This window comes from Denticeps clupeoides, chromosome 19 (assembly GCF_900700375.1).
Source record: "Denticeps clupeoides chromosome 19, fDenClu1.1, whole genome shotgun sequence".
In the NCBI taxonomy this organism is placed as follows: domain Eukaryota; kingdom Metazoa; phylum Chordata; class Actinopteri; order Clupeiformes; family Denticipitidae; genus Denticeps; species Denticeps clupeoides.
The window spans coordinates 995,915-1,022,766 of NC_041725.1; the positions used below are offsets into that span (position 1 = coordinate 995,915).

The window sequence follows — 26,852 nt, forward strand, 5'->3', positions numbered from 1 at the left end:
CAGAAACCTGTGCTTGAACCTGTTTCATTTATTTTAGACTGGCAAAATTATGCAATTGTGTGTGTGTGTGTGTGTGTGTGTGTGTGTGTGTGTGTATATATATATATATATATATATATTTTTTTTTTTTTTTTTTGTTCTGTCATTTATTTTCAAAATCAAAATTTTGCAGGAAATAATCAAACTCAATACAACTATACCAATACTACTATAATTATCCAGACAATTTAAAATATATTATAATAAGACTGTCAGTAAGTCGGTTATAATGCTCAATACACAGGAAGATGAGCGTCTCCAGTTGTTCAATGGAGTAAAAACTGTAACGTCGAGGAATAATGCATGGTTCCCAGAATGTTGTTAGATAACTTATGCTTGTTAAGTGCATCAACGGTTCAAATAAAGATGGAGTTGTTCCAATTGGTAGAGCCATCTACTCCTTCTGACACCATAAGATTCTACATTGGTGTATGAAGTGGGATCCTGGGTGATGTGTGCCCAGAAAAAACGTCTGCAGAAAGCATAGCCAAGTCTTCGTGACCTTGATGGCTGGGTCAGGGAGGAATTGGACAAGCATGCGAGCTCTGTGGTGGTGCCAGGAGAAGCAAAGCACATCCTGAGGAGCAAAAAGCGATCCTGCCCACTGGGTGCATGCGTATATATTTAGTGCAACACCAGATCGACACAGGTGGGGCTGTTCCTGTTCGCCTCCAACTCCACCGGCTGCCACTGGTGAAGCGACAGGTGTCGGAGGAGAAGGTCCGAGAGATGGCAGAGGCAGGCATTATTGAACCATCATGCAGTCCATGGGCCGCACCGGCAGTCCTGGTAAAAAAGAAGGATGGTGGTTGACGGTTTAGTGTCGACTATCGGCACCTTAATGCCGTCACTCGGACCGACTCCGACCCACTACCCCGCATAGACGATGCCCTTGACATGATGGCGGGATCCAGGTGGTTTTCCTCATTAGATTTGCACAGTGGGTACTGGCTCTGGAGGCAAAGGAAAAAACAGCTTTTACACTAGGGAGGGGGCTTTGGCAGTTCCATGTCATGCCGTTCGGACTGTGCAACGCCCCCACAACACTCAAGATGCTGATGGAGCGGGTGCTAGCTGACATGCTCCCGAACCACTGCATTGTCTACTTAGACGACTTGCTGCCAACTTTCAGGTGGCTTTATACAATCTGAAATTGGTATTCATTGCTATTTGTGTGGCAGGCCTAGGATTAAACCCGGCAAAGTGCAAACTACTTTGTCAGAGTGTTAAATTGCTGGGTCATGTGGTGGATGGCAATGGCATTGAGACCGTCCCTGAAAAAGTGACAGCGGTACGGGACTGGCCAGACCCGAAGACGGCAGCCGAAGTGTAGAGTTTCCTCTGCCTCGTCTCATACTACAGGCATTTCGTGAAGGGGTTCGTGGATACGGCAGCACCAATGCACGGCAGAGTGCGCAGCATTCAAGAAGCTGAAACGGGCACTGACCACTGACCACTGACCATGGAGGGAGAGGAGAAGGTGGTGGTCTATTACAGCAGACGGTTAAGTAAGACGGAACAAAATTATTGTGTGACATGCAGAGATCTGTTAGCCGTAAATACTTTCACCACTACGTATATGGAGTTAATTTCACACTACGCACCGACCATGCGGCATTGACGTGGCTGATGAATTTTAGAGAAAAGGAAGGCCAAGTGGCCTCAGCAATACACTCAAGCGCCTGCACTAGCGATTCCAATGGCTGAGTTGCAGATGAGACATGGAGTTATTTGTTCACTGCTGTGATGACTCTGGCAACCCAGCTGGTGATTCTGATAGCAGAACATCAAAAAGATCAGGACAAGCACTTGCCGCTTGTGTTGTGGGCGTGCCCAGATTCCACTGGATTTAAATCCAGATTCTACTGGATTTACCCCTGCAATGCTCTTGTTTGGCTGGGAAATTCAAACTGTGGTGGACCTGGTGTTTCACTTGCAACCAAAGTCAGAAATTTAGACGGCATCGGTCCCAGGGTATGTGCAGGAGCTACGCTGACGATTGGAAGCAGTCCATCACCTGACTCGGAATCACCAACAGGCCGCCAGCGGTAGGCAGAAATGTGCCTATGACACCCGGTGCCAGAGAACACCCCTGGAGGAGATGTACAATCCCAAAAGCAAAAAGGCACTCTGCCCCAAATTGTGCAGGCAATGGCAGGGGCCGTGTACGATCTTAAAGAAATTATCAGAGGTGGTGTACCGGGTGTGAACCGGACCTGGACAACGCAGTGTTGTCGTACATCGTGATCGGTTGGCGCCCTACCAGGCCAGAGTACTGGTTGTCAACTCTGTACCAAACACCCCCCCCCCCCCAGCAGCGATGACACTGGAGGCAGGAACAGGGAGTAGAAACGCGGCCGGCAGACTTGTCAGACTTTGTACTGGACTGAATGAACCCTTTTCGGAGCATACAGGTTGGACAATGGAGAAAGATTCATTGTTTCAGTTAAGAAAAAAAAATATTACTGTGGATGGGATAGTGGGTCACCGGGACGCTGACCCTTGAAGGGGGGGCTATGTAACGTCGAGGAATTATGCACTACGTGCCCGGCTTAAGCTAGGGCCGCTAGTTGGAGAGTTACCCATTGTCTTGAAGAAGACATGTTGCTTTAGTGGGCTTGGGGGAATGTGTGTTGTGAAGTTGTTAGGTGACTTACGCTTAATAAGTGCATCTACGGTTCAAATAAACATGGATTTGTTCCAATTGACCGAGCCATCTACTCCTTCTGATACCCGGTGCTGCAATACAGTATAGGACTTTGCTGTAATATTTAGTAAAGAATTATTATATTGCTCAGAGACACTGTATATTTTGCAGTCTTATTAAAATAAGGAAGCGGCCCTGTAATCCCTGAGGTTGTCACTCCCTGGCAGAACAACAACAACAACAACATTTATTTATTATATAGCCCAAAATCACATACAGTATGTCGCAATGTGTCACAACCATGCGGGCATGACGAGGCAGGTGAACGGAGAGGAGGACAGAGAGGTGACGAGGAAGGAAGGACGCAATCGCTGACATCATGAAACCGGGGTTTAATGAGTGAAGCACAAGACAGGGGAGACATCCGAGACACTGGTGAACATGGAACATAACTTCAAAGATCTGACAGCAAACAGAAACGAACAGGGCAGCTTTATACAATTGACACAGGTGAAAACGATTAGGGAACATTTCACATGACAACAATGAAACCCCTTTCAGACAGATTCATGACACAATGGGCTTTAACAAGCCCTACAGTTGACACCCCCCACACTTGATCCTTTTGCACACAAGGAAAAACTCCACACAAAAAAAACTCTAGGAGAGAGAAAAAAAAGAAAAGAAGAAACCTTGGGAAGGAGTGATACAGAGAGGGACCCCCTTCCAGGGTTTAGTGTGTGAGTTGTACTTCGTGGGTGTCACCGGTCTAACAAACCAGCAGAAGATCAATACCATTCTGCAACGACTATAAGGACCGGCACTGGAATGGGGTGGGGCACTTTGGAGGCGGGGTGGCGAAGAGGTAAGGTAGTGTTCGACCGGCCGGAGCAGGGGCGGTCCGTGGGACAGCGCCTCCACACTATCCGGCAAGGCAGATCTCTTGCGAGCGAGTACACCCCATGTTTCCGGGTCCTGGCAGCGGAGAGCGGTTGGGGAGAGGACACCTTGTTGACAATATTCCGGGCCGGCTAAGCTTAGTTCTTTTACAATTGTACAATTTACAATTGGAGATGGCGTGTCGGGATGCTGGTCGTGGCCTGGATGACGTAATCACGCTCGCCATCTCCCTAGAGAACTACCTCCTAGACAGGCACGTTAGGAGCTCCCTCCAACGCTCTCCAGTGGCTGGTGGATCAGGAGATGTGGGCTTTCATGCCGGAGATCACCATCCGCAGGGGCGCCAGGCTGCTGAGAGAATGGTGCAGGAGCTAAGCGGGTTTTTAAAAGGTACTGCCAGTACAATCAACACAATTGAGTACTTTGTGTGGACAGAATACGCCCAGAACTCCTTGCGTCACTCCATCCCGAGCCTGACTCCTTTCCAGTGCCTGCTCGGGTGTCAGCCTGCTCTATGTCCCTGGATGAGGAGCAGTTAGAGGTCGCTCGTGTAGACGAGTGGTTCCGGCGGGCAGAGCAGGTCTGGGAAGGGGCACATACTGCCTTGTGGTCAGCGGTTCACTGCTTTAAAGTCCAAGCTGACTGTCAGCAGTTAGCAGCCCCATGTCATTTAAACTGAAACTCCCCCTCAGATATTCACATTCACCCTGTGTTTTATGTTTCCCTACTTTCACTAGGGGGCGCCTGCTTGACGCGGACGTGACAACCCCAGTTTCATGTTTCCCTACTTTCACTAGGGGACACCTGCTTGGAGAGATTGGATGGGCGTAAAATCCAAAACCGAGTTATTTATGGAAGTGCACAAGGTGATGCAGGAGGTGAGCATTGACAGAACGGTTGACCAGATCAAAACAAGGCGGAAAATTCTGAAGACTGCGTACCCCAGCTCAAAGAAACAAAACAGTAAAATTGTCTCCAGTCCAGAAAATTTTCCATTTTTGGAGGCTATGGAAGAATTGCTTGGAGGTCGACCACTGGCCAATGTCTGCCGTGTTGACGTGGGATTTAAGCCTGAGGAGAGCTTGGGAAACGTCACCGGTAGGTATAATAGTTTTAGCCTAGTAGTAGTAGTAGCAGAAGAGAGAGAGATTGAGATTAATTTTGTGAAACGGTGGTGGTAATGTCAAGCTAGTGCTAGCAAAAGCACTAGCAGCAAAGTAGTAGCCCTACTGTTATGAAAACCCTTAAAGAACACACAAGAACTCTGCCTCACCTTAAAGAGCACAAAAGTTCAGAATAATGTTCAGAAACGTCTTTGTACTTGACACATAGGTTAGTCCTATGCTAGGAAAACAAAAGTCTTCAGCCAAGGCCGTGTTCGTTTTTTTTTTACCTTGATTTACTAGGCTATAACAGCCTGACTAGGCTATAACAGCCTGACTATCAAAAACCATTGACTTCAACGAGATTACTTCTGGATTTCTAGACTAAGGCTATCATACACACAATACAAATAAAAACATATTAACTCAGTATATCTTGTTATAAACTGATCCCAAGCTGTGTCACAGGGTGAGCCACTGTACAAGTTAGCCACAAACTCCATGCTACATCCACAGATATGATATGAGTTTGTAAGTATAGTGTAGTCTGAGGCATCATTGCAAGAATACCTTGGATAATCCCAGTTTAAGACTTTTAAACTTATCTGTCTGAAATTCCAGACAACTATAACTAATGTGTGCATGCATGCAGGGTGGTAGTAGCCTAGCGGGTAACACACTTGCCTATGAACCAGAAGACCCAGGTTCAAATCCCACTTACTACCATTGTGTCCCTGAGCAAGACACTTAACCCTAAGTTGCTCCTGGGGGACTGTCCCTGTAACTACTGATTGTAAATCGCTCTGGATAAGGGCGTCTGCTAAATGCTGTAAATGTAAATGTAATGCATGAGAGCGAGTGTGAGCATGCCAACTTTTCTAGACAGTTGTATGGTTTAGCCTATAATTAAGAATAATTATAAAGCATATCATTATAATTAACTGGGATGCCACAATATTTAACCGCAATCACGTCCTGATTATGATGGGTGTTCCCATCACTCAAGTGATTCGGATGAAGACCGTTGAAAACCTTATCTAATACTTATGTTTATTGATCATAACAGGTATGACCAATAATTCATGTATGTATTATTTAAATATATATTTATTGACTTGATGTTGTAATGCACTATTGTATGTGTGCTATTTAAGTATTTATTTATTGACTTGGTGTTGGACATTTTCGATTGTCCAATAAAAGTGCTTTGTATTATTATTAGCCATGTTCCAATGTATTTGCACAGATTTTACACACTCACCTTACAACAGATGTAGTGGGTATTGCAAACTGTTGGTGTTCTGAGTGTTGTAGACCACATGAAGTGAGAAACTTCTTTCCAAATAACTTTTAATATTTTTGATGGCAAACGTCATCAGAATAAGAAAAAAAATTGGCATGAACCAAAGCTGAACAATTATAAATGCCAACAAATAACTATTGGCTACTATGTTAACGCAGATTCCCTGTGCGAAGTGGAAGGTGAGTGGCCATATACAGTGGTCTTCCTGATTTCTTAATCTTTTGCATGTTTGTCACACTTAAATGTTTCTGCTCATCAGACTGTGTCAGGATTGACTGCAGCTGTGCTAATCACTGGTGGCCAATCCTGACAGCGCTTAAATACCCTTGTTTTCCGCCCCTTCAGAAGGGACTGCATTTTCGTGGACGTTAGTGCACGTATAGTATGTGAATGTGTATTTTCAGTTCTGGCAATTGCCACACGCCTGCAGGCAAGTTTATGTTCTTTAATTAAGTTAATTTGCTTTCGGCCACTGCGCCATTGTTTCTTTGTGTTTAGTGTTTGTTTATTAATAAAACCCCATTCCCAGCATGTCCTGCTTCTGCGCTTCCTTCCCCCGTAAGTCCGCAGTCGTGAGAGAATGCAGTCCCTCCACCCAAAAGCGCAGAGGTAATAAGAAGCAGAGGAGAAGAAACACCGCGAAGGACGCAGCCCGGCGCGGCGAACGCGGACGCCAGGGGAGAGGCGCGCCGCCCGTTCTGGTGGAGCGTTTTCTCCCCGAGAAGCCGTGGTACGCGGCGCCGCGTGATGACGTCACCCCCGGGAAACTCCGTGAAACGCGGAAGCGACAACGTCGGCGGGTGAATAGGCGGAGCGAGGACGTTGGCGTCGGCAGCAGCGAGGAAGTGACGTGGGCAGCGAGCGCAGAGGATGCGACCCCCACGATCTTCGCCATGTCGAGCCAAGAAGTCTGCGCTCTGCTGGCAAGGCTCCCCGTGGACTGGGACGACACGGACGACGACGAAAGCACGGGAGACGAGAGTTGGGCTCCGCCCATCGCGCCCGTCCATGATCGTCGCGAGGTCCGTGGGAACCCACGTCACTTCCAGGGGGGTGAGAAGCGACAACGGCGGTGTCCCTCCAGCGAGGAGGTGGGCAGGCTCCAGCCCGAATGGCTAGAGTACTGTCCATGGGAGTTGATCGTACCCTGGGTCCAGGATGTCCGCAGGGTGGACGACCCTCGGAGTCACAGGTGGGAGGACACGGATGATGTGAGCGACAATGACGTGGATTTTCGTTGGGCGGTCGGGGCCGGGATGGCTCCGCCCAGCGCGCGCGTCCGAGATTGTCGCAACATCCGTGAAGATCCATGTGACTTCCGAGGGTACGAGGTCGACACGGACTACGACGAGGATCTTGCCGATTGGGCAGTCGGTGCCAGGATTGCCCATTGTGCCAGTCCAGGATCGTCACGAGGTTCGTGGAAACCAACATCACACCCAGAGGTGCAACAACAGCGAGGAAGAAGACAGCGATGCGGGGGTAAGCTGGTGGAACAGGGTGACAGGAGATCGCCAGCCAGCAACTGCACTGCCGGGACTGCCTCGCAGGGAAGACGCCCTTCCAGCTCCGGTCGCCGACCCGCCTTCCCTCTGCCCGGACATTCCCCAGCTGATCGGCAGCGCAGCACCAGCGCCCCCGCATGCTGGAAAAGACGTCCACCACCCCCCACACCACACACCTACCACCATCTCCACCAACGAGCCCAGCCCCGTATGGGACAGCCCAAGGGTCCCGGGACCCTGCAGTGGGGCAGCAGACACAAATGAGATCACCACCATCCTCACGTGTCTGACTGGATCAGCATGGGGCTGGGGCGCAGCCCTCTGGCAGCAGGGAGAGACCGACAGAAGGAGTTTTCGGGACTTCCAGCAGAGACTGAGCACGGAGTTTGATCGGCCTGAGCCAGGGATCGAACTCTGCCCCTCCATCACATCCAGCACCAGTCAGGATCCGGGGCAAGAAGACCCAGCACTGGTGGGCGACGAGAAGGTCGCTCCCCCCGAGATCCTGGCTGTGCCCCCTGAGGAGGTCCCGGAGAGCCCAGAGAGGGAGCCAGACGACCCTCTCTTCTGTCTGTCTCTGTCTGTGTGTGTGTGCGTGGTATATGTGTCTGTATGTCACTTCCCCTCTTTGTGTCCACCAGATGGCGACCCAGCAGCAGAGCCGAACCCCAGGGAGGGAGTTCCCAGCCTGACTGCACCGGTCCAAGGCGAGGTGGACGAGCCCCGAGGTACCTTTAAGTCCAGCCGGGGGGGGGGGTGCAGTTCGGGTTAGGGGCTCCTCCTGAGGGGAGGGTAGGTGGGGAAGCGATTGAGCTGGGTCCTCCGGTAGCCGGTGAGGAGGGCGGGCCAGGTACTGGCCTGCGTCCGCCTCCAGAGGGGTGGAGCGCCATAGAGCCCCCGGGTAGGCATGAGGACCCAGCTGGGACAGGCAGGAGGGCCTGCTTGTCCCAATGGACGCAGAAGGGGCTAGCCAGATGGTCTGGCAATGCCCCCCCCTTGGCACCAGGGCTGTGCAGCGAGAGGGGCTGCATAGTCCCAGAAGGCACCAGCCTGGGGCGACTGGAACAGTCGCCGGAGGCTCCAGGACAATCTCCCTGTGCAGTGCAGGGGGTGACACAAGACGTGTCAGAGAGGACGTGTGGAGACAGGGCCAACACGTACCCAGATGGATCGTACCCAGGAGCCCTGTGGTTGCCGCCGCTTTCGGCCACCGCGCCATTGTTTCTTTGTGTTTAATGTTTGTTTATTAATAAATCCCCATTCCCAGCATGTCCTGCTTCCTTCCCCCGTAAGTCCGCAGTCGTGACAGACTGTTAACTATTGGTCAAAGATAACATAATTGAACACAAAATGCAGTTTTTAAATTAAAGTTTATCCAAATCTACATGGCCCTGTGTGAAAAAGTGATTGCCCCCTTGTGAAAAAATAACTTAACTGTGGTTTATCACACCTGAGTTCCATTTCTGTAGTCACCCCAAGGCCTGATTACTGTCACACCTGTTTCAATCAAGAAATCACTTAAATAGGACCTACCTGACACAGAGAAGTAGACCAAAAGCACCTCAAAAGCTAGACATCATGCCAAGCTCCAAAGAGATTCAGGAACAAATGAGAACAAAAGTAATTGAGATCTATCAGTCTGGTAAAGGTTATAAAGCCATTTCTAAAGCTTTGGGACTCCAGTAAACCACAGTGAGAGCCATTATCCACAAATGGCAAAAACATGGAATAGTGGTGAACCTTCCCAGGAGTGGCCGGCCGACCAAAATTACCCCAAGAGTGCAGAGACAACTCATCCGAGAGGCCATCTAAAGAACTGCAGGCCTCACTTGCCTCAATTAAGGTCAGTGTTCACGACTCCACCATAAGAAAGAGACTGGGCAAAAAAAACATTAAGGCTCGTCTCAATTTTGCTAAAAAACATCTCAATGATCGGGTAAATTTTTACCCGATCATTGGGTAAATACCTTGTGGACCGACAAGACAAAAGCTGAACTTTTTGGAAGGTGTGTGTCCCGTTACATCTGTCCCGAACATCATACCAACAGTAAAATGTGGTGGTTGTGTGATGGTCTGGGGTTATTTTGCTGCTTCAGGACCTGGAAGGATTGCTGTGATAGATGGAACCATGAATTCTACTGTCTACCAAAAAATCCTGAAGGACAATGTCCGGCCATCTGTTCGTCAACTCAAGCTGAAGCAATCTTGGGTGCTGCAGCAGGACAATGACCCAAAACACACCAGCAAATCCACCTCTGAATGGCTGAAGAAAAACAAAATGAAGACTTTGGAGTTGCCTAGTCAAAGTCCTGACCTGAATCCTATTGAGATGTTGTGGCATGACCTTAAAAAGGCAGTTCATGCTAGAAAACCCTCAAATAAAGCTGAACAATTCTGCAAAGATGAGTGGGCCAAAATTCCTCCAGAGCGCTGTAAAAGACTTGTTGCAGTTGTTGCTGCTAAGGGTGGCCCAACCAGTTATTAGGTTGACTTCCATGTAGGTTTTCTCCCTAAATAATAAAAACCATAATTTAAAAACTGCATTTTGTGTTTACTTGTGTTATCTTTGACTAATAGTTAAATGTGTTTGATTATCAGAAACATTTTGTGTGACAAACATGCAAAAGAATAAGAAATCAGGAAGAGGGCAAATAGTTTTTCACACCACTGTATGTTGTCAGTGCTTCTCTTGTAAGTACTGAATGACTCCTGTTCTGGAGATAGACACAGGGTGTTCTTGTACCCCTTAGATAGCCAGTTGAGTAGGGGATATGCCAGGTCACCAGTAAGGAAGAGTGGTATTTTAATTTATCGAATTCAATGGCATGCTACACAAAAATGAGCAACTTAAACTGAATACATTACAGGGCATTTCATTTGTCTTACCGGCATCTGTCGTGAACAACAGCCTGCAGCACATAGGATGGCCAACCTTTACGGTTTACAAAGTCTCTATAACCGTCTGAAGGATGATGTATGGGAATATGGGTTCCGTCATTCAGTCCCATTACTTGGGGCATGTGATATGTTGCCTCAAACCTTTGTTTTATTAGAATAAATTTTTTTACCACCATCAATCAACTAGCCTGTCTGTTGTCTAGGCTACATATGTAGGCCTATAATTGGAAAGTTTGAGATTTCCACCGTTTATTGTTATATGTATTGTCATAAGGAGTTTTTATTGTCACATACAGTACATTGAAAGGTTAAGTGAAATTGCATTCTGTTAGCTGCATGGTGGTGGTTGTCACATCTAATCTAATCTTCCAAGTAAAATACAGATGAGCAAAAGGCTATGTAGGCCAACCTTCTGGCAATCTCCAGTGCTTCACGATCAGTTGGCACACAAATAAGTTGTCTTATTGGTCCTTCGTTCATGCTGATACAAAACTGGTACACAATTTTTTTACTGTAAAATTGATTGGCTACCACACAGTATTCAGCACAGCTTCCCAATTTATACAACACAATAGCCACTGGCATCACCAAAGTAATCGGCGCCACCACAGCACTTGTCAAAATAATGTATGATCGGATTAAATGGCTGGAACATGTAAATGTGGAACAAACACGGATCTCTTTATTTGACGCTCATGTAAACAGATAGGTTGGGTTCTTTAAATCTGATTAAATTCAATCAGATTGAAAAAAAAGTGTCCATGTAAATGCAGTAGTTCCAGAGACATTTGCACTTGTCTCTCATTGTCACGACTACGGACTTACAGGGGAAGGAAGCGCAGAGGTGTGACATGCTGGGAAGGGGGTTTTATTAATAAACAATAAAAAAAAAAATAAAAAATTTAACTTAAATAAAGAACATAAACTTGCCCGCAGGCGTGTGGCGATTGCCAGAACTCACAAACACACATTCACATACGTGCACTAGGTACACTAGTCCCTTCCGAAGGGGCGGAAATCTCTGGCTTTTAAGTGTTGTCAGCATTGGCCACAGGTGATAAGCCCAGCTGCAGTCAAACCTGACAGAGTCCCCCCTCCAAGGGCTTTGTCCTCGGAGGCCCAGCAGTACCATCAGCGGAAGCGGCAGGGCGGACGGCGGCAACCACAGGACACCTGCCCTGCTGTATCCTCCCCTTGGAGGACCCTGTCCCTCGGGCTGGCTCCCCGGCGTGGTCCCGCGTGGTGGCTCCGGACCCTAAGACCTGCACCAAAAAAATCAGGGCCGATCCATCCATGCGTTCGGGCCCTGTCTCCGCATGTCCCCTCTGACGCGTCTTGCATCCTTCCCTGCACCGTGCAGGGAGTGTGTCCCGGAGCCACCGGCGACTGTTCCAGGCACCCCAGGCTGATGCCTTCTCGGCACATGCAGTCCCTCTCACTGCACACCCCTGGTGCCAAGGGGGGGCATTGCCAGACCATCCGGCTAGCCCCTTCTGCGTCCGTTGGGACAAGCAGGCCCTCTTCCTGCCTGTCCCAGCTGGGTCCTCATGCCTACCAGGGGGCTCTATGGTGCTCCACCCCTCTGGAGGCATACGCAGGCCCATGCCTGGCCCCGCCCTCCTCACCGGCTACCGGAGGACCCAGCTCCATCGCTTCCCCACCTACCCTCCCCTCAGGAGGCATTCTGCTGGCATTCTGGACCCAGGGTGCAATCAACTCCCATGGGCAGTACTCTGGCCATTCGGGCTGGTGCCTGCCCACCTCCTCGCTGGAGGGACGCCACCGTTGTCGCTTCTCACCCCCCTGGAAGTGACGTGGGTCCCTTGCGATGATCGGCGGAGCCCGACTCGCGTCTCCAGTGCTTTTGTCGTCGTCCCAGTCCACGGGGAGTCTTGCCAGCAGAGCGCAGAGTTCCTGGCTCGACATGGCGAAGATCGTGGGGGTCGCATCCTCTGCGCTCGCTGCCCACGTCACATAGGGTGGTAGTAGCCTAGTGGGTAACACACTCGCCTATGAACCAGAAGACCCAGGTTCGAATCCCACTTACTACCATTGTGTCCCTGAGCAAGACACTTAACCCTAAATTGCTCCAGGGAGACTTGTCCCTGTAATTACTGATTGTAAGTTGCTCTGGATAAGGGCGTCTGATAAATGCTGTAAATGTAATGTAAATGACATTGTCGCTTCCGCGTTTCGCGTATTTTCCTGGGGGTGACGTCATCACGCGGCACCGCGTACCATGGTTTATCAAGGAGAAAACGCTCCACCAGAACGGGTGTTGCATCTCTCCCCTCCTTCGTGGCGTTTCTTCTCCTCTGCTTCTTTCCTCTGCGCTTTTGGGTGGAGTGATGGCATTCTGTCAGGACTACGGACTTACGGGGGAAGGAAGCGCAGAGGTGTGACATGCAGGGAAGGGGTTTTTATTAATAAACAATAAATAAACATCAACGCGGCTCGGTGGACGAAAACAATTTAACTTAAATAAAAAACATAAACTTGCCCGCAGGCGTGTGGCAATTGCCAGATCTCACACACACACATTCACATACGTGCACTAGATCCACTAAAATGCCGTCCCTTCCGAAGGGGCGGAAATCTCTGGCTTTTAAGCGTCGTCAGAATTGGCCACAGGTGATAAGCCCAGCTGCAGTCAATCCTGACACTCATCTTTTTTATGTAATGAAGCACAGGACAGTTGCAGTTGGATTTTAGACAATTGAATCAAAGACAATTGAATTTTTTTCCATGCAATATTTTTGGAATTCTGGAATTTCTAACAAACTGGATAGATTAATGAGTCCAGACAAATGAATACATTCTAAATGTAACCAGGTAACTATTTGACTGTATCTTTCAATTTTCTTATTTCATCCAGATGTTGGAAGTGTTTGTTGATAAGTGGAAATCAGATCACACAACTAACAAAAAAATTCATGTTTATGAAAATGAAGTTACATCATATGTACAAGGACATTAAAACAATGTCATATCTAAATGTGAAAGTGAAGTAATTGTCATTGTGAAACACAGCACAACAAATGGGGCACACAATGAAATGTGTCTTCTACTTTTAACCCATGGTCAGAAGAGGGCAACCATGAAAGGCACCCAGTCTGTCATTCATTGCATCTCTGCAGTCATCCACAACTTCCGTTTTGGTCTTGTTGTGATGGACTTGGAGACTATAACGTCATAAGTGCATTTGCTGATGTAGTTGTTCACTGAATGTTGTGTATTACTTCAAGTTAAAGCAGGTGTTGTCGCCATTGGTTGCAGCCTCCCTAAACATTTGCCAGTCAGTGCACTTAAAACAGTCTTGAAGTGCAGAATGGCCTCCTGCCAGCCAGGTTCTCACCTGCTTCAGTAAAAACAAAGACACAGCAGTCTATATTCCCGCTGGGTAGTCCGCTGTAGTTTGATGTAGTCCAGTTCATTGTCCAGGGAATGGACATTCGATAAAAGGACTGACTGGAGAGTCAGCTGACTAGGATTAGCATTTAGCCTAGCCCGGTTTCCCGGCATCAGGCGACCCCGGGGCCTGGAGGTCTTCTCTCCGCAGCAGTCAGAGTGTGCACAGTTGTTCATGTAAGTCATCCTCTTTGTCAGCAGGATGATGATGCTGGAAGAGTTTTTTCTGATTGAAAAGGCATGGACATTGTTTTCCCTGATACCCACGTGTCTTTTTCGGTGCGCAAAAAAAGAAACTCCATTGCGGAACTGGAGAGGCCGCTGCGAGCTACTGTCGTGCCGCCATCTTAAATGGAATAGTAATTGTTCGTTATAGAGGGAAGAAAGACATCAATGATCTTCTCAGCTGTCCTCACTATCCACTGCAGTGTCTTGCTGACCTCCATGGACTCTGTTGGAACCCCATCTGATAGTCACCTACTGGGACTACCTTGATGCTACTTTATAATACACAAGTGGACTGCAATAACCTTCTTCTGGATAAATTTCATTTACCATGTAATTCAGTGCTGAGGAGGATGGGTTCCCCTTGCTGAATATATTCCTTCTTCCTATCAGAGAAAGTTTTTTCCTTGCCACTGTTGCCACCGGGGCCTAGAGCACTGTTGTATTTGTTAGGCACTTTCTAAAAATGCCATATAAATAAAAAATAATTGATTGATCAGGCAAAGCCAAGCCATTACCAGAAAAAAGTCATATAAAGTCATAGGACATAAAAATTTGCTTTGTCAGACGTTACCAGAAAGCAGTCCTCCAAAGTCATACGGCAGAGTAGGCAGTGTTGTCATTTCACCTGCTGGGATAATGGTGTCCAAGTGGGTAAGGAAGTATTTGGGGTGCCTTTCGTGGCAACCGACTACTCACTAAGGGTGATGGGTTAAATGCAATTGTGTGCACTGTGTGCTGTGTTTGCTGTGTATCACAATGACAATCACTTCACTTTCATTTTAAAGCATCAAAGTAGGCTGTGAAACCAAGGTGGAGGACAGGTTGATTATAATAGTGATCATAGTGCTGGTTTGCCACAACTGAGGTTAAATAAGCAGAGGAACCCCAAACAAACATAAAAAACACGACGTCATGAGACAAACCGACACAAACAATGACCCGACGACAAACTGACACAAACAGGACAGCCTTATACAATTAAACACAGGTGATGACAATCAGGAAACATAACACAGGACCAACACGAACGTCTGGTCTGAACTCCTGTAATCAGTATTAATCAAATGTGATGGGTTACATAACTTTTATATAGTAAGTGAAATAACTACAGTACTATTACACTTTAAATGGAGTAATTTGTAATAGTAAGGCATTACATTTCTTAAGTAATATTCCCAACACAGCCTATAGGACCAGTAATATATTTCTATGCAGTCACATAGAATTTGTTATTAGATTAAATAATAGATTTCCATAAAATATTTTAAGGTCTGAAGTTATATCACTATGTGATACATAATGATTTTTTGGTGCTTTACAATTTCAGGGCGATTCCTCTGCTATTCCATATGTGGAGTCTGATACTACTCTCAGTAGTTCCACATTTTGTTTTATTTTGCAAATAGGCCCAAAACCCTTTGTGTTTCTCCATGTATCTGACCATTAAGGAATTTGAATACATTAACAGGTTCTTGCTTTTACAAAGCAGCATTTTTCTATGACTTAATGATGACTTACCTGCCAACCAACAGGAATTCACCAACAAGATTCTGGCGACGCATAGCCATGAGGATGCCTCGAACAGTCATGCCCTCACAGAAGCAGGCTACCACACGTGCCTTTGGCAGGTGGCTGCGTAATTTTATCAGGAGACGGTCAAAGTTGTGCTCGCCTGCATTGCTCCAGATCTTGTCAGAGTGGGCAATGCAGATCCCCTCCTTATGTGCCATTTCCTTAAAGGCTTCCATTCCACTCTCCCCATAGTTCCCTACAAACAGAGAGAGTGATGACACTGAAAAAGATGATACATAGGAAAAATAGACATTGTGGAGCCTATTTTGCACAAACGCAAAGAGCAATATGCTTAGTCATCAAAGACAGGAATATTTAAAAGACATACCAACACAAAATGTTCAGGCATTTTAGGGAATGTTTGCACATTTCATGTCAGGGGACCTTTCAATAGTGAATGGGCAAAGGAAATAAAATAAATAATAAAATAAGCAATAAAATAAATCATTATAAAATTAATATCTAAAATAATAACAACAGTTTAACCAATTTTCTCAAAAAAGATGTTAGAGATATGAATAATCGGTTACATAATTTCATATATTACTATCTTTGGGGCAGTGGTGGCCCAGTGGTTAAGGAACAGGCCCCGTAATCAGAAGGTTGCCAGTTCGAATCCCGATCCACCAGGTGATGGGACGGTGGCCGTTACACAAGCCCAATCTTAGACATAATTTTCCTTGTGTTCTAGGCTGCCTTCACGGTAATCCGCCATGCGATGCGACACGAGTGCAAAATTGAGGAAATGCAAAAGAAACAATAGATCGCCAGAACCCCCCAGCAGTGCCCCAGGAGAAATCACAAAGCAATACTATGGGCTTCTTCGTTTTCTGGGGGCTTGGCTGCTTCATTTCCAGACCCTGCACAGCGACACCTGAACCTGCACTCATCTGATACTCCAGCTGCAGAAGGTCCAGGGTCCAGAAGCTTGGAATCATGAATTTTGAACCACCACTGAGCAATGTACCGTCCCCACAAACTGCTCCCCAGGTGCCTCTCAGGGAATGGGTTAAATGCAGAGACAACATTTCACTGTGTGCTGTGTTGGGTTGTGTCAACATGTGACAACTAATCACTTTCACAATGGTACTAATTGGGGGTTGAACCTGTTGAACCCAGTAGAGGAGGTGTCTGATGTAGGGCTGAAATGATTATTCAAGTAACTCGAATGATTTGATTACAAAAATGTTCGAGGAAAATTCTTTGCCTCACAGCTTCATTTAATTCGTCACAAAAGTCCATCTATTATCGTATCACTCCGTCGGAGCTACGCAGTGCGGAGCTGATATGTGATTATGTGATCGAGATATGTGATTTAGTGAGTAAACGGATGGAAGCATGTTTTGTTCCTGGTACCTTTAAAACAGAGGTTGAAAAGGAAAAAGTGTGGATTATTTCAAAGAAGAATATCAAATCACTGCAAGTGTAATCAAAGAAGAGCCTGAGGGGTTTGATAATGCATCTGCTGCTAACTCCAAGGCCTGTGTATTTTAAATGACTGCAAGGAAAATCATAAGGTCTTGAGAAAATTGCCAGATTGGATCGTACACAAAATGGAGTAGGATTGTTGTAGAAGAACTTGACACATTAGGAACATATCCAGCCTTCGACCGCTTCACAGAGTTTGTTTTAAAGGAAGCTTGTATAGCCTGTAACCCCATCACCTCCACCTTCCTTTTAAATTCAAGAACAGCAGAGGAGAAGCTGCCTAAAAGGGCAAAGGCCTTTGGCACAAGTGTTTAATAAAAAAATACACATCAAAGAAGTGTGTCTTTATATAAGCCAAAGTTACCATGCCTCATATGTAAGGATGAATTGCATGGCATTGCTAAGTGCTCAGCCTTTGCTGTCAAATCGATGGAAGATAAAAGGGCATTTATACAAATGATATACATGTATTGTTCCTGTTTACTTGTCATCTGTGAATGAACCTGAAAAGGAAATTCTCACAAATGCTCTTCTTGACGTTTGTCTTGGAAGATCTTGTTAGAGAGTTCGAGGTAGAAGCTCAGTACAATGACAATCTGCAGTACAATCTGTAGACACTTAAAGCTAGCCAAAGTGTGGGAGGCTTACAAGTTAGAAGATTCTTTTCAGGAAATAATTCTGTTTCGGCAAGCATATACACGTGATTTTATTCTTGTTGATAAATCTTGTATACCAACAGCAGTTACAGCTATGCAGTGGTCTCATCTTAAATTAACTGCCAGCACTCCATGACTGTGATGTAGGACTGCTAATCGGATGTGACTGTCCTTCAGCATTAGCTCCCCTTGAGGTCATCATTGATCATGAAAATGAGCTGTTTGCACAGAAGACTGAGTTGGTATGGAGTATCATTGGAGCAGTAAACCCCCATCTGCATAGACAAGGAAACCACAGGTTTGTGCACAGAGTCACAGTGAAAGAAATTGCTGTTCCATCCACTACAGACATTTTGAGAGTTCTGGAGTCAGACTTCAGTGAAAGAAACTCAGAGGGCAAACTTGTCTCTCAAGATTATGTACACTTTAAATCCTTGATGCTTGGGGCTGTAAATGGAAGTGCACCCTCTTATATCAACACGCCCTCTCAGATCTGCAAAGACTAAAAATTCCCTCTTCATGGGGTCACCCCTGCCTGAACTCTACGGGACTGTCTGAATTCTAGGGTTGCAACTAACGATTATTTTAATATCTCAATTAATCTGTTGATTATTATTTTTTAATTGATCGGAGAATTGGATAAACAAAAATAAAAAAACAGAAATTGCCAACCCTTTATTCAAAAACAGAAATAAAATCTTGAACTAAAATGCACAAACATGTTGCTCCTTCAGCTGTTATAATAATAATAAAATTAAATTAAAAAAGGACTAACACAAAAAATACACACATGCATGCTTTACATCTGCCAAATATATAGACGTTTTTTTTATATATAAAGTAAATATAGTGCCACTTGAGCTGCCAGAACAATAAATAATTTATAAAAAAATAAAGAACAATACAAATCAATACTTGTTCTCTACACTACACTGCAGATGCACTCACTCACAGACACACACACTAACACACACACACTTACTTTCTCTCACTCCCTTTGTTCAGACACTGCCTGCCTCAGAAAACAGCTGCTCAGATGGTGTTGATGTGGCAGGGATGCAGAGGTAGGAAGTGAAGTGATTGTCATTGTGAAACACAGCACAGTGTTTTAATCATCACCCTTGGTGAGCATTTACATTTACAGCATTTATCAGACAACCTTATTCAGAGGGACTTACAGTCAGTAGTCGATTAATCTGTCGATTATTATTTTTTGATTAATCGTAGAATCAGATTTAAAAAAAAAAAAGAAGAAAAGCATTCATTTCCAAACCTTTATTCAAAAACAGAACCAAAATCTTTAGAAAGTGCACAAACATGTTGTTCCTTGAGCTGTTATAATAATAATAAAATAAAATAAAAATTGACTAACACAAAAAACATACACATGTATGCTTTACATCTGCCAAATATAGACTTTTTTTTTAAATAAAGTGCCACCTGAGCTGCCAGAATGATAAATAATTTATAAAAAAATAAAGAACAATACAAATCAGAAAATTTAACAGGATTTGTTTGAATGTCAGAACTTGTTCTCTACACTACACTACAGATGCACACACTCACAAACTCTCACACTGACACACACACACACACTGCAAAAAATGCTTTTCTAACTTAGTAGTTTTGTCCTGATTTCAGTCCAAATCTCTAAAAAATCTTAAATCAAGATAAATTTACTAGACACATGAAATAGTATAAGAAATTGTCTTGTTTTCTGAAAAAAAATCTCAAAATTAAGTGATTGTTTGCTTAAAACAAGTAAAATTATCTGCCAATGGGGTAAGAAAACTAATCTTAATGAGATATAATCTCAAACAGAAGTTTTAAGCATCACTTAATTTTCTCATGCCATTTTTCTTGTCTAGTAATCTTGAATTAAGATTTTTTAGATATTTGGACTGGAAACGAGAAAAAAATTAGTAGGTAAGAAAAACTTTTTTTGCAGTGTAGCTGTACATGACAACAGATTGAAAAATTAATGGTCCAAAAAAGGCTAGTGAATAAAAACATGTCTTTAGTCTTTTAATGCAAAGTAACTATAGCACCCCTGCTTTACTACTGTTATTAACGCGTTAACGCTAACTTGTCATGCTTGTCAAGCTGGATGACGGGTAAACATTTCCATTTCCATTTACAGCATTTATCAGACGCCCTTATCCAGAGCGACAATCAGTAGTTACAGGGACAGTCCCCCTGGAGACGCTTAGGGTTAAGTGTCTTGCTCAGGGACACAATAGACGAGTCATCCACGCGGAGACGCGGAGACAGTCCGAACGCTGTTTAATCCCCCCTCCACACCTATAGGTGGCGCTGTAAGTTCTCCTCTGCGGCTATTTAAACACCAGCACCAGGGACATTACGTTCTTCACTTCAAAACGGAACAAAAGTAGGATTCTGTAGCGACTTATCCTGCTGCTGAACTCCCTTCCTCCTCATCAAACACGCGTTTCAGGTGCTGGATCATTGCGGTGGTGCTCCCGTGCCGTGCCATGACGCTTTTGCATATTTTCACGCAGATTTCTCTGCCTCCGCCATGTATCTGTCCTCTACCTCCGCTTGTTTTTTTTTTGGGTTTTTTTTGCTCCACGCTGTCTATGAGTCGCCAAACTCTGCTAGCATCTGTGCGCGAGAGAGACCGAGTGTGTTCACTCCGCTCCACGCTCAAATAGTTTTTTTGTTTAATAATCGAACGTCTCCGCGTCGCGCGACATAGCCAACTCATAGCCAATTCGTTGCCAACTCTTTTAGTAATCGATTTTTATCGATTCAATCAATTCATTGTTGCAGCTCTAGCAGTCTTCCCTCAAATTTTTCCTTTACATATGTGTATGCTGCTTAATAAGAACCATAAATACTACAACTGATATATTGACTAGAGGTGTAATCCTTCTCTGGGTCTCATGATTCAATTAGATTACAATCATCAATGCCTCGATATTGATGCATCGTGATGCATCCCATACATTTTCTACATCAGGGCAATGTCAGCATTTACCTTGTAACAGTTAAATATAGTGATAGTTTTCACTATGCTGTGGGCAGAGTTAGTCTTCTGCCCCGGTCCTGATGCAGATATCATGATAGAAAGACGAAACATCCTGAAGCCATCTGTTTCAGACATCCATGGCGTCAGAGGAGCACAGACTAAACACTTGGGTTGGGCATCGAGAACCGGTTCCAACTTGGAACCGTGAAAAAAATAACGATGCCATCGGAATTGTTTATAACATTTGTTTTCGATTCCGATCATCGGTGCCAAACACACAAGTTTTGTTTTCCAGTGTGGCCACCATATTTCTGGAAGTGCTTGCCGCGCGCTTGTTCAGTTGCTGCTATGGAGCACGGTAAGTGCCGCTCAAAAGTGTGGCTTTATTTCAAACAAAAAAAAGCCTGGGTCGGCACAGTGCAACACATGTGACAAAATGATATCTTGCACGGGAGGATGCACTGCAAATATGACGAAACACCTACGCCTGCATGATATACAAATTAAGGAGTGTAGCGTGTTTGACATGCTGTGCAGGTCCACCGTCTCGTCCACCTTGGGCAACCCTGCGCTAACCAACGTTAGTAACGTTACCTCGTTACAACAATCAGGTAAGTTTAACAATAATGCGTTTGACCAAATTTGGTGAACAACAACGTTACTGAAATAACGGTGACACAATCTGTGCTGAACGTTCACGGATACAGCCTGAGAAGGCAGACATGCTCATATTTCTGAACAAGAACTGTTTTTAACGAATTAAGTTTATACATGTACAGAGAGTCCAGACCAGTTTGCAAGTTCTACATATATAAATCAGTTTTTTGGTCTGGTGTAGAGGCATTCCTAATTTTCTCCTGCATGGGCTGCAGCTCCTGCAACTCATATTGAATCAAAATAAAATTATCCTCTGTGACATGTTTTGACTCCAGCCCACAAAGCATCGGAATGAGAATCGAAAAGAACCGAAATCGAAATCAGAATCGTTCAAATCAAAACGATGCCCAACCCTACTAAACACAGACCGTTTTTCTGCTCATTGGAGAAAATCTAAAGCTGCTTTCAGACTGAATGCAGCAGCGAGCATGCTCGCCATGGGGCTCAGTGCAAAAGAATCTGCTTAGTTTTCTAAACTCCCTGTAAGACAATAGTCGTGTTGTAGTTCCCTGGACACTCAGAGATTGTTAAGATCCATTCCTCTATTCCCACTTTGTGTGTGTTTTTCGAATTGGCAGAAAGAACACTCAACCTCTTTGATTCTATTGGTCAAAAATGTTCAGAGAACATCGATGCAAAATCATCTACATCTGCATCAGGATGCATGGATTATACGATTTATTTCAACACCCCTAATATAGACAGTGTACTGTAAGAAGCAGCAGGGCACACCAGAACATGCAACACTGGAACAGATCCTTCTGAATTATGATTTCTTCCAGTTAGAAACAATCACAACCTATAGAGAGAACTTTTCTATAATAACACAAACATACATAAACTAAATAAGAAAACACATTCTCTCTTTCTCTCACTCCAGATTTCAGGTAGATGAAAAAGTACAGAGAGAGAAGTGTGAAAATAAATGTGAGTCAGAAAGAGGGAGAGGTGATAGTGAGACTGCAAAGTAATTTCAGGGTGGCTTCTGTCCTCACATGCTGCAGATGAGATACAGTATTATGCTCATGACACCCAGACACACACAAGCAACAAGTTTATCTTCTCTTTTAAATTCTATTTAAAGGCCAATTCTGACATAATTCATAACTACCTTCTTCTTCAATTAATGTGTTAACTTACAATTAATGATAAAATGGAATATGGAAAATGGAATGACAAAGTGATAGTTTAACCATCTCAATTATTAGCAATATTAAATATTTGTCTGAAGAACTAAATTTATTTTGCAATTAGAATTATAGTGGTTCACTCAAAACTGTACATATCTCAGTTCATGCCTACTCATCCAACCATATCTTCCAAAACATTACTCTGCTCTTCTGTATCTGATCTCCTCACCTGTCCGAAAACAAGTCTTTGTGTCATGGGTGCCTTTTTCCTGCATCTGTAAAATGTTCCTCATTAATATATTCTTACAGTGTTCAACAACCTGTCATGTTACTATAACTTGTAATGTAAATGTTATTATACAGGAGTAAGGCTCAAGATGGCAGTGCGCACGAATGCAGCTCTCTAATCATATGCCTGTTTTTATTTAGTTAATGTAAATCATTGTTTCCACTTAGTTTGACAGTATACCGTGTTCAGCCCAGAAGACATCCTAAGGTAGGTTTAAGATAGGTTTAAGGACTCTCCAAATATTTATGTAAGCAACTCTTGGTGCACCTCAATTGTGGCGAAATCAGATTAGCGCGTTCGGCTGTTAACCGAAAGGTTGGTGGTTCAAGCCCACCCAGGTACGAAAAGTGTCTTTGTTACCATAGGGGCAGTGTTGGCCTAGCGGTTAAGGAAGCGGCCCAGTGTTTTTTTTTGAGTGCAGTATTTTATTTCCACTGGGGACTGCTGTCATGTCAACCTCAAGTCTGTACTGCCTACATTCTACCAATTTGTAGACTTTCCATAATCTTCGTAAGGATGTGTGCAGTGATTGGTCTCCTTTCCAACAACAGTGAGACTGTATACAAGGAAGAGGTAGGGAACCTGGAGTGCTGGAGCCATGAAAATAATCTCATCCTAAACTCAAAAAAGACAAAGGAAAATATAATCCTAGATTTCAGGAAGGTGAGTAATGGTGGCAACTAAGGCAGCTACAGTCACGTAGGCGAGCTGACGGGGGATGGAAACGCAGAGTCGGGACATTCTGGAAACAAGGATTTATTATGAAATAGGAACAAAACCAGCACGATGGCCGAAAACAGGAAAGGGGAGAATAAAAACTAGCCCGCAGGCGTGTGGCGATCGCCAGAACTCAGAACATTTAACACACAGAACAGTTGTCTGGGTTCACGAACAAGGTCAAGTTCAAACATGAGTTCACAAAAATGCTGTCGCTGCAGAGGGGTGGAGTCACAGGCTTTTAAAAGCCATCCGGATAAGCTACAGATAGAAACTGCACCTGGAGCCAATTCTGACAGAGCCCCCCTCCAAGGGCTATGTCCTTGGAGCGGGCAACCACAGGGCTCCTGCCCTGCTGTGTCCTCCCACTGGCTGACCCGGACCCTTTGGCTGGCTCCCAGACGCGACCGTTCATGGCACCCCTGTTTGGTACCTTCTGGGATCATGCAGCCCCTCTCGCTGCACGTCCCCGCTGGCTGAGCGGCCAGCTTCCCGTCGTTCCTCCCTGCACCGCACAGGGAGGCAGTCCCAGAGCCTCCAGCGACCGTTCATGCACCCCTGTCTGGTGCCTGCTGGGATCATGCAGCCCCTCTCACTGTACGTCCCCCAGGACGTACAGTGCTGGTACATTCCCAGGCTGGTACATTCGCTGCACGTCCCTGGTGCCAGTGTGGGGGCTTTGCCAGACCATCCGGCTAGCCCCTTCTGCGTCCGTTGGGACAACCAGCCCCTCTTCCTGCCCCAGCCCCATGCTGACCCAGACGCGTGAGGATTGTGGTTATCTTGTCTGCGTCTGAAAGGGGAGAACAAAAACTAGCCCGCAGGCTTGTGGCGATGGCCAGAACTCAAAACAGTTGTCAGGGTTTATTTATTTATTTATTTTAATCAGATCAGATCGGATAAAAAAACAAAAATAAAAGCATTAATTTCCCTTAATTTCTGTTTTTTATTCAAAAACAGAACAAAAATCTTTAGAAAGTGCACATATTGCTCCTTGAGCTGTTATAATAATAATTAAATAAAAACGGACTAACACCATCAGTACACCAGCAATGGCCAAGAATTTCCTGAGGACACTGTGGAAGGCTCACCAACCCCAGAAACTGCTCACCAACTTCTTTAGTTGCACCATCATCTCAAACTGCATAACAGCATGGTACTCTAACTGCACATCAGAAAATAGCACAGAGAATAGACCTAGCACATCCCCTCCTCTGGGGGGATCCAGATGCAGAACGAAGAACATCATCAGAGATGAGGCACAAACACTCTTCACACTGCTGCTGTCTGGCAAGCGCCACAGGACTTTGTTCACATCCCGAACAGTTTCTAGCCCACCTTCATCAAATTGATTAATTCCCAACACACACTTACCTCTTAATTGGCCCCGGGACTTTTGCAAAGGCGCAAACACAGACCACATACACATGCTGTTACCCTGGACTTGTACATGGAGACACACCCACTCTGTACTTATTATTATTTGGTGTAAAGCTCTGGAGGTGGCAGCAAGTGCACGGTGGAGAGTGTTTACCCCAAGCCACTTTCCCACCAATCATCATTGGCCTCGCTAACATGTCTGTGTCATCCTAGTTGACCTGGATGATGTTGAGTTTGGAGATCTTGGCTCATCATTGCTGGCAGTGATGCAGGTGCTTGTTGTGCCATCACCTGCAGAAACATCATCAATGCTGACTTCCCATCTTGCCAGAACTTGTGCTCGCCCGTGATCGGCCATCTGCTTGCCCACGGGTTGACCCATTTCCAGGTGTTATAGACTGCGCTGGGGTCATTCCTCCACCACTCCTAGGGCCACTCTTCAAACCGCTGTGGTGGACCCTTGCTTCAGATGGGTGGCACCTCTCCTGCAGCTCGCAGATGTCATAAGTTCGCCACAGCTCGTCTCACCATGGTGCGACCTTCTCCTGGAGCCGGACCTACAGCACTAGTGTCCACTCTCTCACTGAACTGCGGAGCTTTTTCCTTGTCTTCTCCTCTGCTGACTTATTTGCTTGCTTCTGCGCTTTTTGGTTAGGTGGTTTGAGTCTGTCATCTCTCGGGCTGCAGGGGTGATGGAGGCGTAGAAGCCAGACATTGAGGTACAACAAAGAGATTTATTATATACAAAAAGGCAAACCCTAAACCAGGTACAATGGCCAAAAAAGGAACAGAACAAGCAAAAAGAAATGTAAACTCATAGGTGTGTGTCAATCTGACTGGATGGGACTCAAACACAAGATAAGAAGTTCAGATCCACATTAATGTTTGCCTGTTTCTTATGGTGTGACCATTTGAATGGTTTCATTTGTTTAATTCATCCATTTTGTTTAATGTTTTCACCAAAGAATCCACTGTTATGCAACATCTGAACTAGGGCTGCAACTATCAAATTTTTTTTTTATCGAGTATTCTGTCGAGTTTTTTTTTTATCGAGTAATCGGATAACTCATTCTTTTGTGTTTATAAACAACTCTATCAATAGTGTGTTATGCAGCATGAAAATCCTCTTAAAATGAGCAAATTCAAACTCAATACTTTTATTAGATCAAGGCTTAAAACCATTGGGTTACTGGCTCCACAACTAAGTCAATTTAATCAATCTTTCTGTGAAACATTCATGATGTACATGAAAAAAAAAAAAATGAAACAGGTTAGCATATTTGTCCTTAGTTTTATTTTAATTTAAAAAAGGAAAAAGGGGTGTACCCCCTGCTATAGCCCATCTGAGAATAAAGAGAAAAAAAAGTATAAAGGTACAAAATAGTAAAAAGAAAATATAAATAAACAATTCAGGTATTACTAATAATCCAACAATATAGTTCAGTTTCCAGTGTATCTAGATGAGGTAGGTAGAATGTTTGTCTTTGTGCAATGTTATGTGCAAAATAGAGAGAGAGAGAGAGAGAGAGAGAGAGATGAGGGATGGTAGTAGCCTAGTGGGTAACACATTTGCCTATGAACCAGAAGACTACAGAGTCACAGGTTCAAACCCCACTTAATACCAGTGTGTCCCTGAGCAAGACACTTAACCCTAAGTTGCTCCAGGTTGACTGTCCCTGTAACTACTGATTGTAAGTCGCTCTGGATAAGAGCGTCTGATAAATGGCGTAAATGAGACACATTGCATGTGTGTGCAATGCATGTGCAATGCCTGCACCGCTGTGATGTACAACAAATGCTATATGCTAATGAATTTTTGAGATGTAACCTATCAGTGTGTGTGCGTGTGTGTGCGTGTGTGTGCGTGTGTGTGTGTGTGTGTGTGTGTGAGCGTGTGTGAGCGGCGTGGGTGGGAGGGATGAATTACATGAATGAGATCTCATGCCTTATCATGCCTCGTCACTCATAACACAAATAATTAGAAATCATGTACGTTCTAAGAA

At 45.0% G+C, this 26,852-nt stretch overlaps 1 protein-coding gene across 4 annotated transcripts in view; it reads right to left on the minus strand.

The window, feature by feature from the left end:
* Positions 1-26,852, minus strand: part of grm5b (glutamate receptor, metabotropic 5b) — a 77,327-nt gene that overhangs the window by 39,169 nt on the left and 11,306 nt on the right. For all 4 annotated transcript variants that reach the window (XM_028962245.1, XM_028962243.1, XM_028962246.1 and 1 more), the window contains exon 3: positions 15,550-15,799. In XM_028962245.1, coding sequence (XP_028818078.1) covers positions 15,550-15,799 — 250 coding nt within the window. The remainder of the gene's footprint in view (positions 1-15,549; positions 15,800-26,852) is intronic.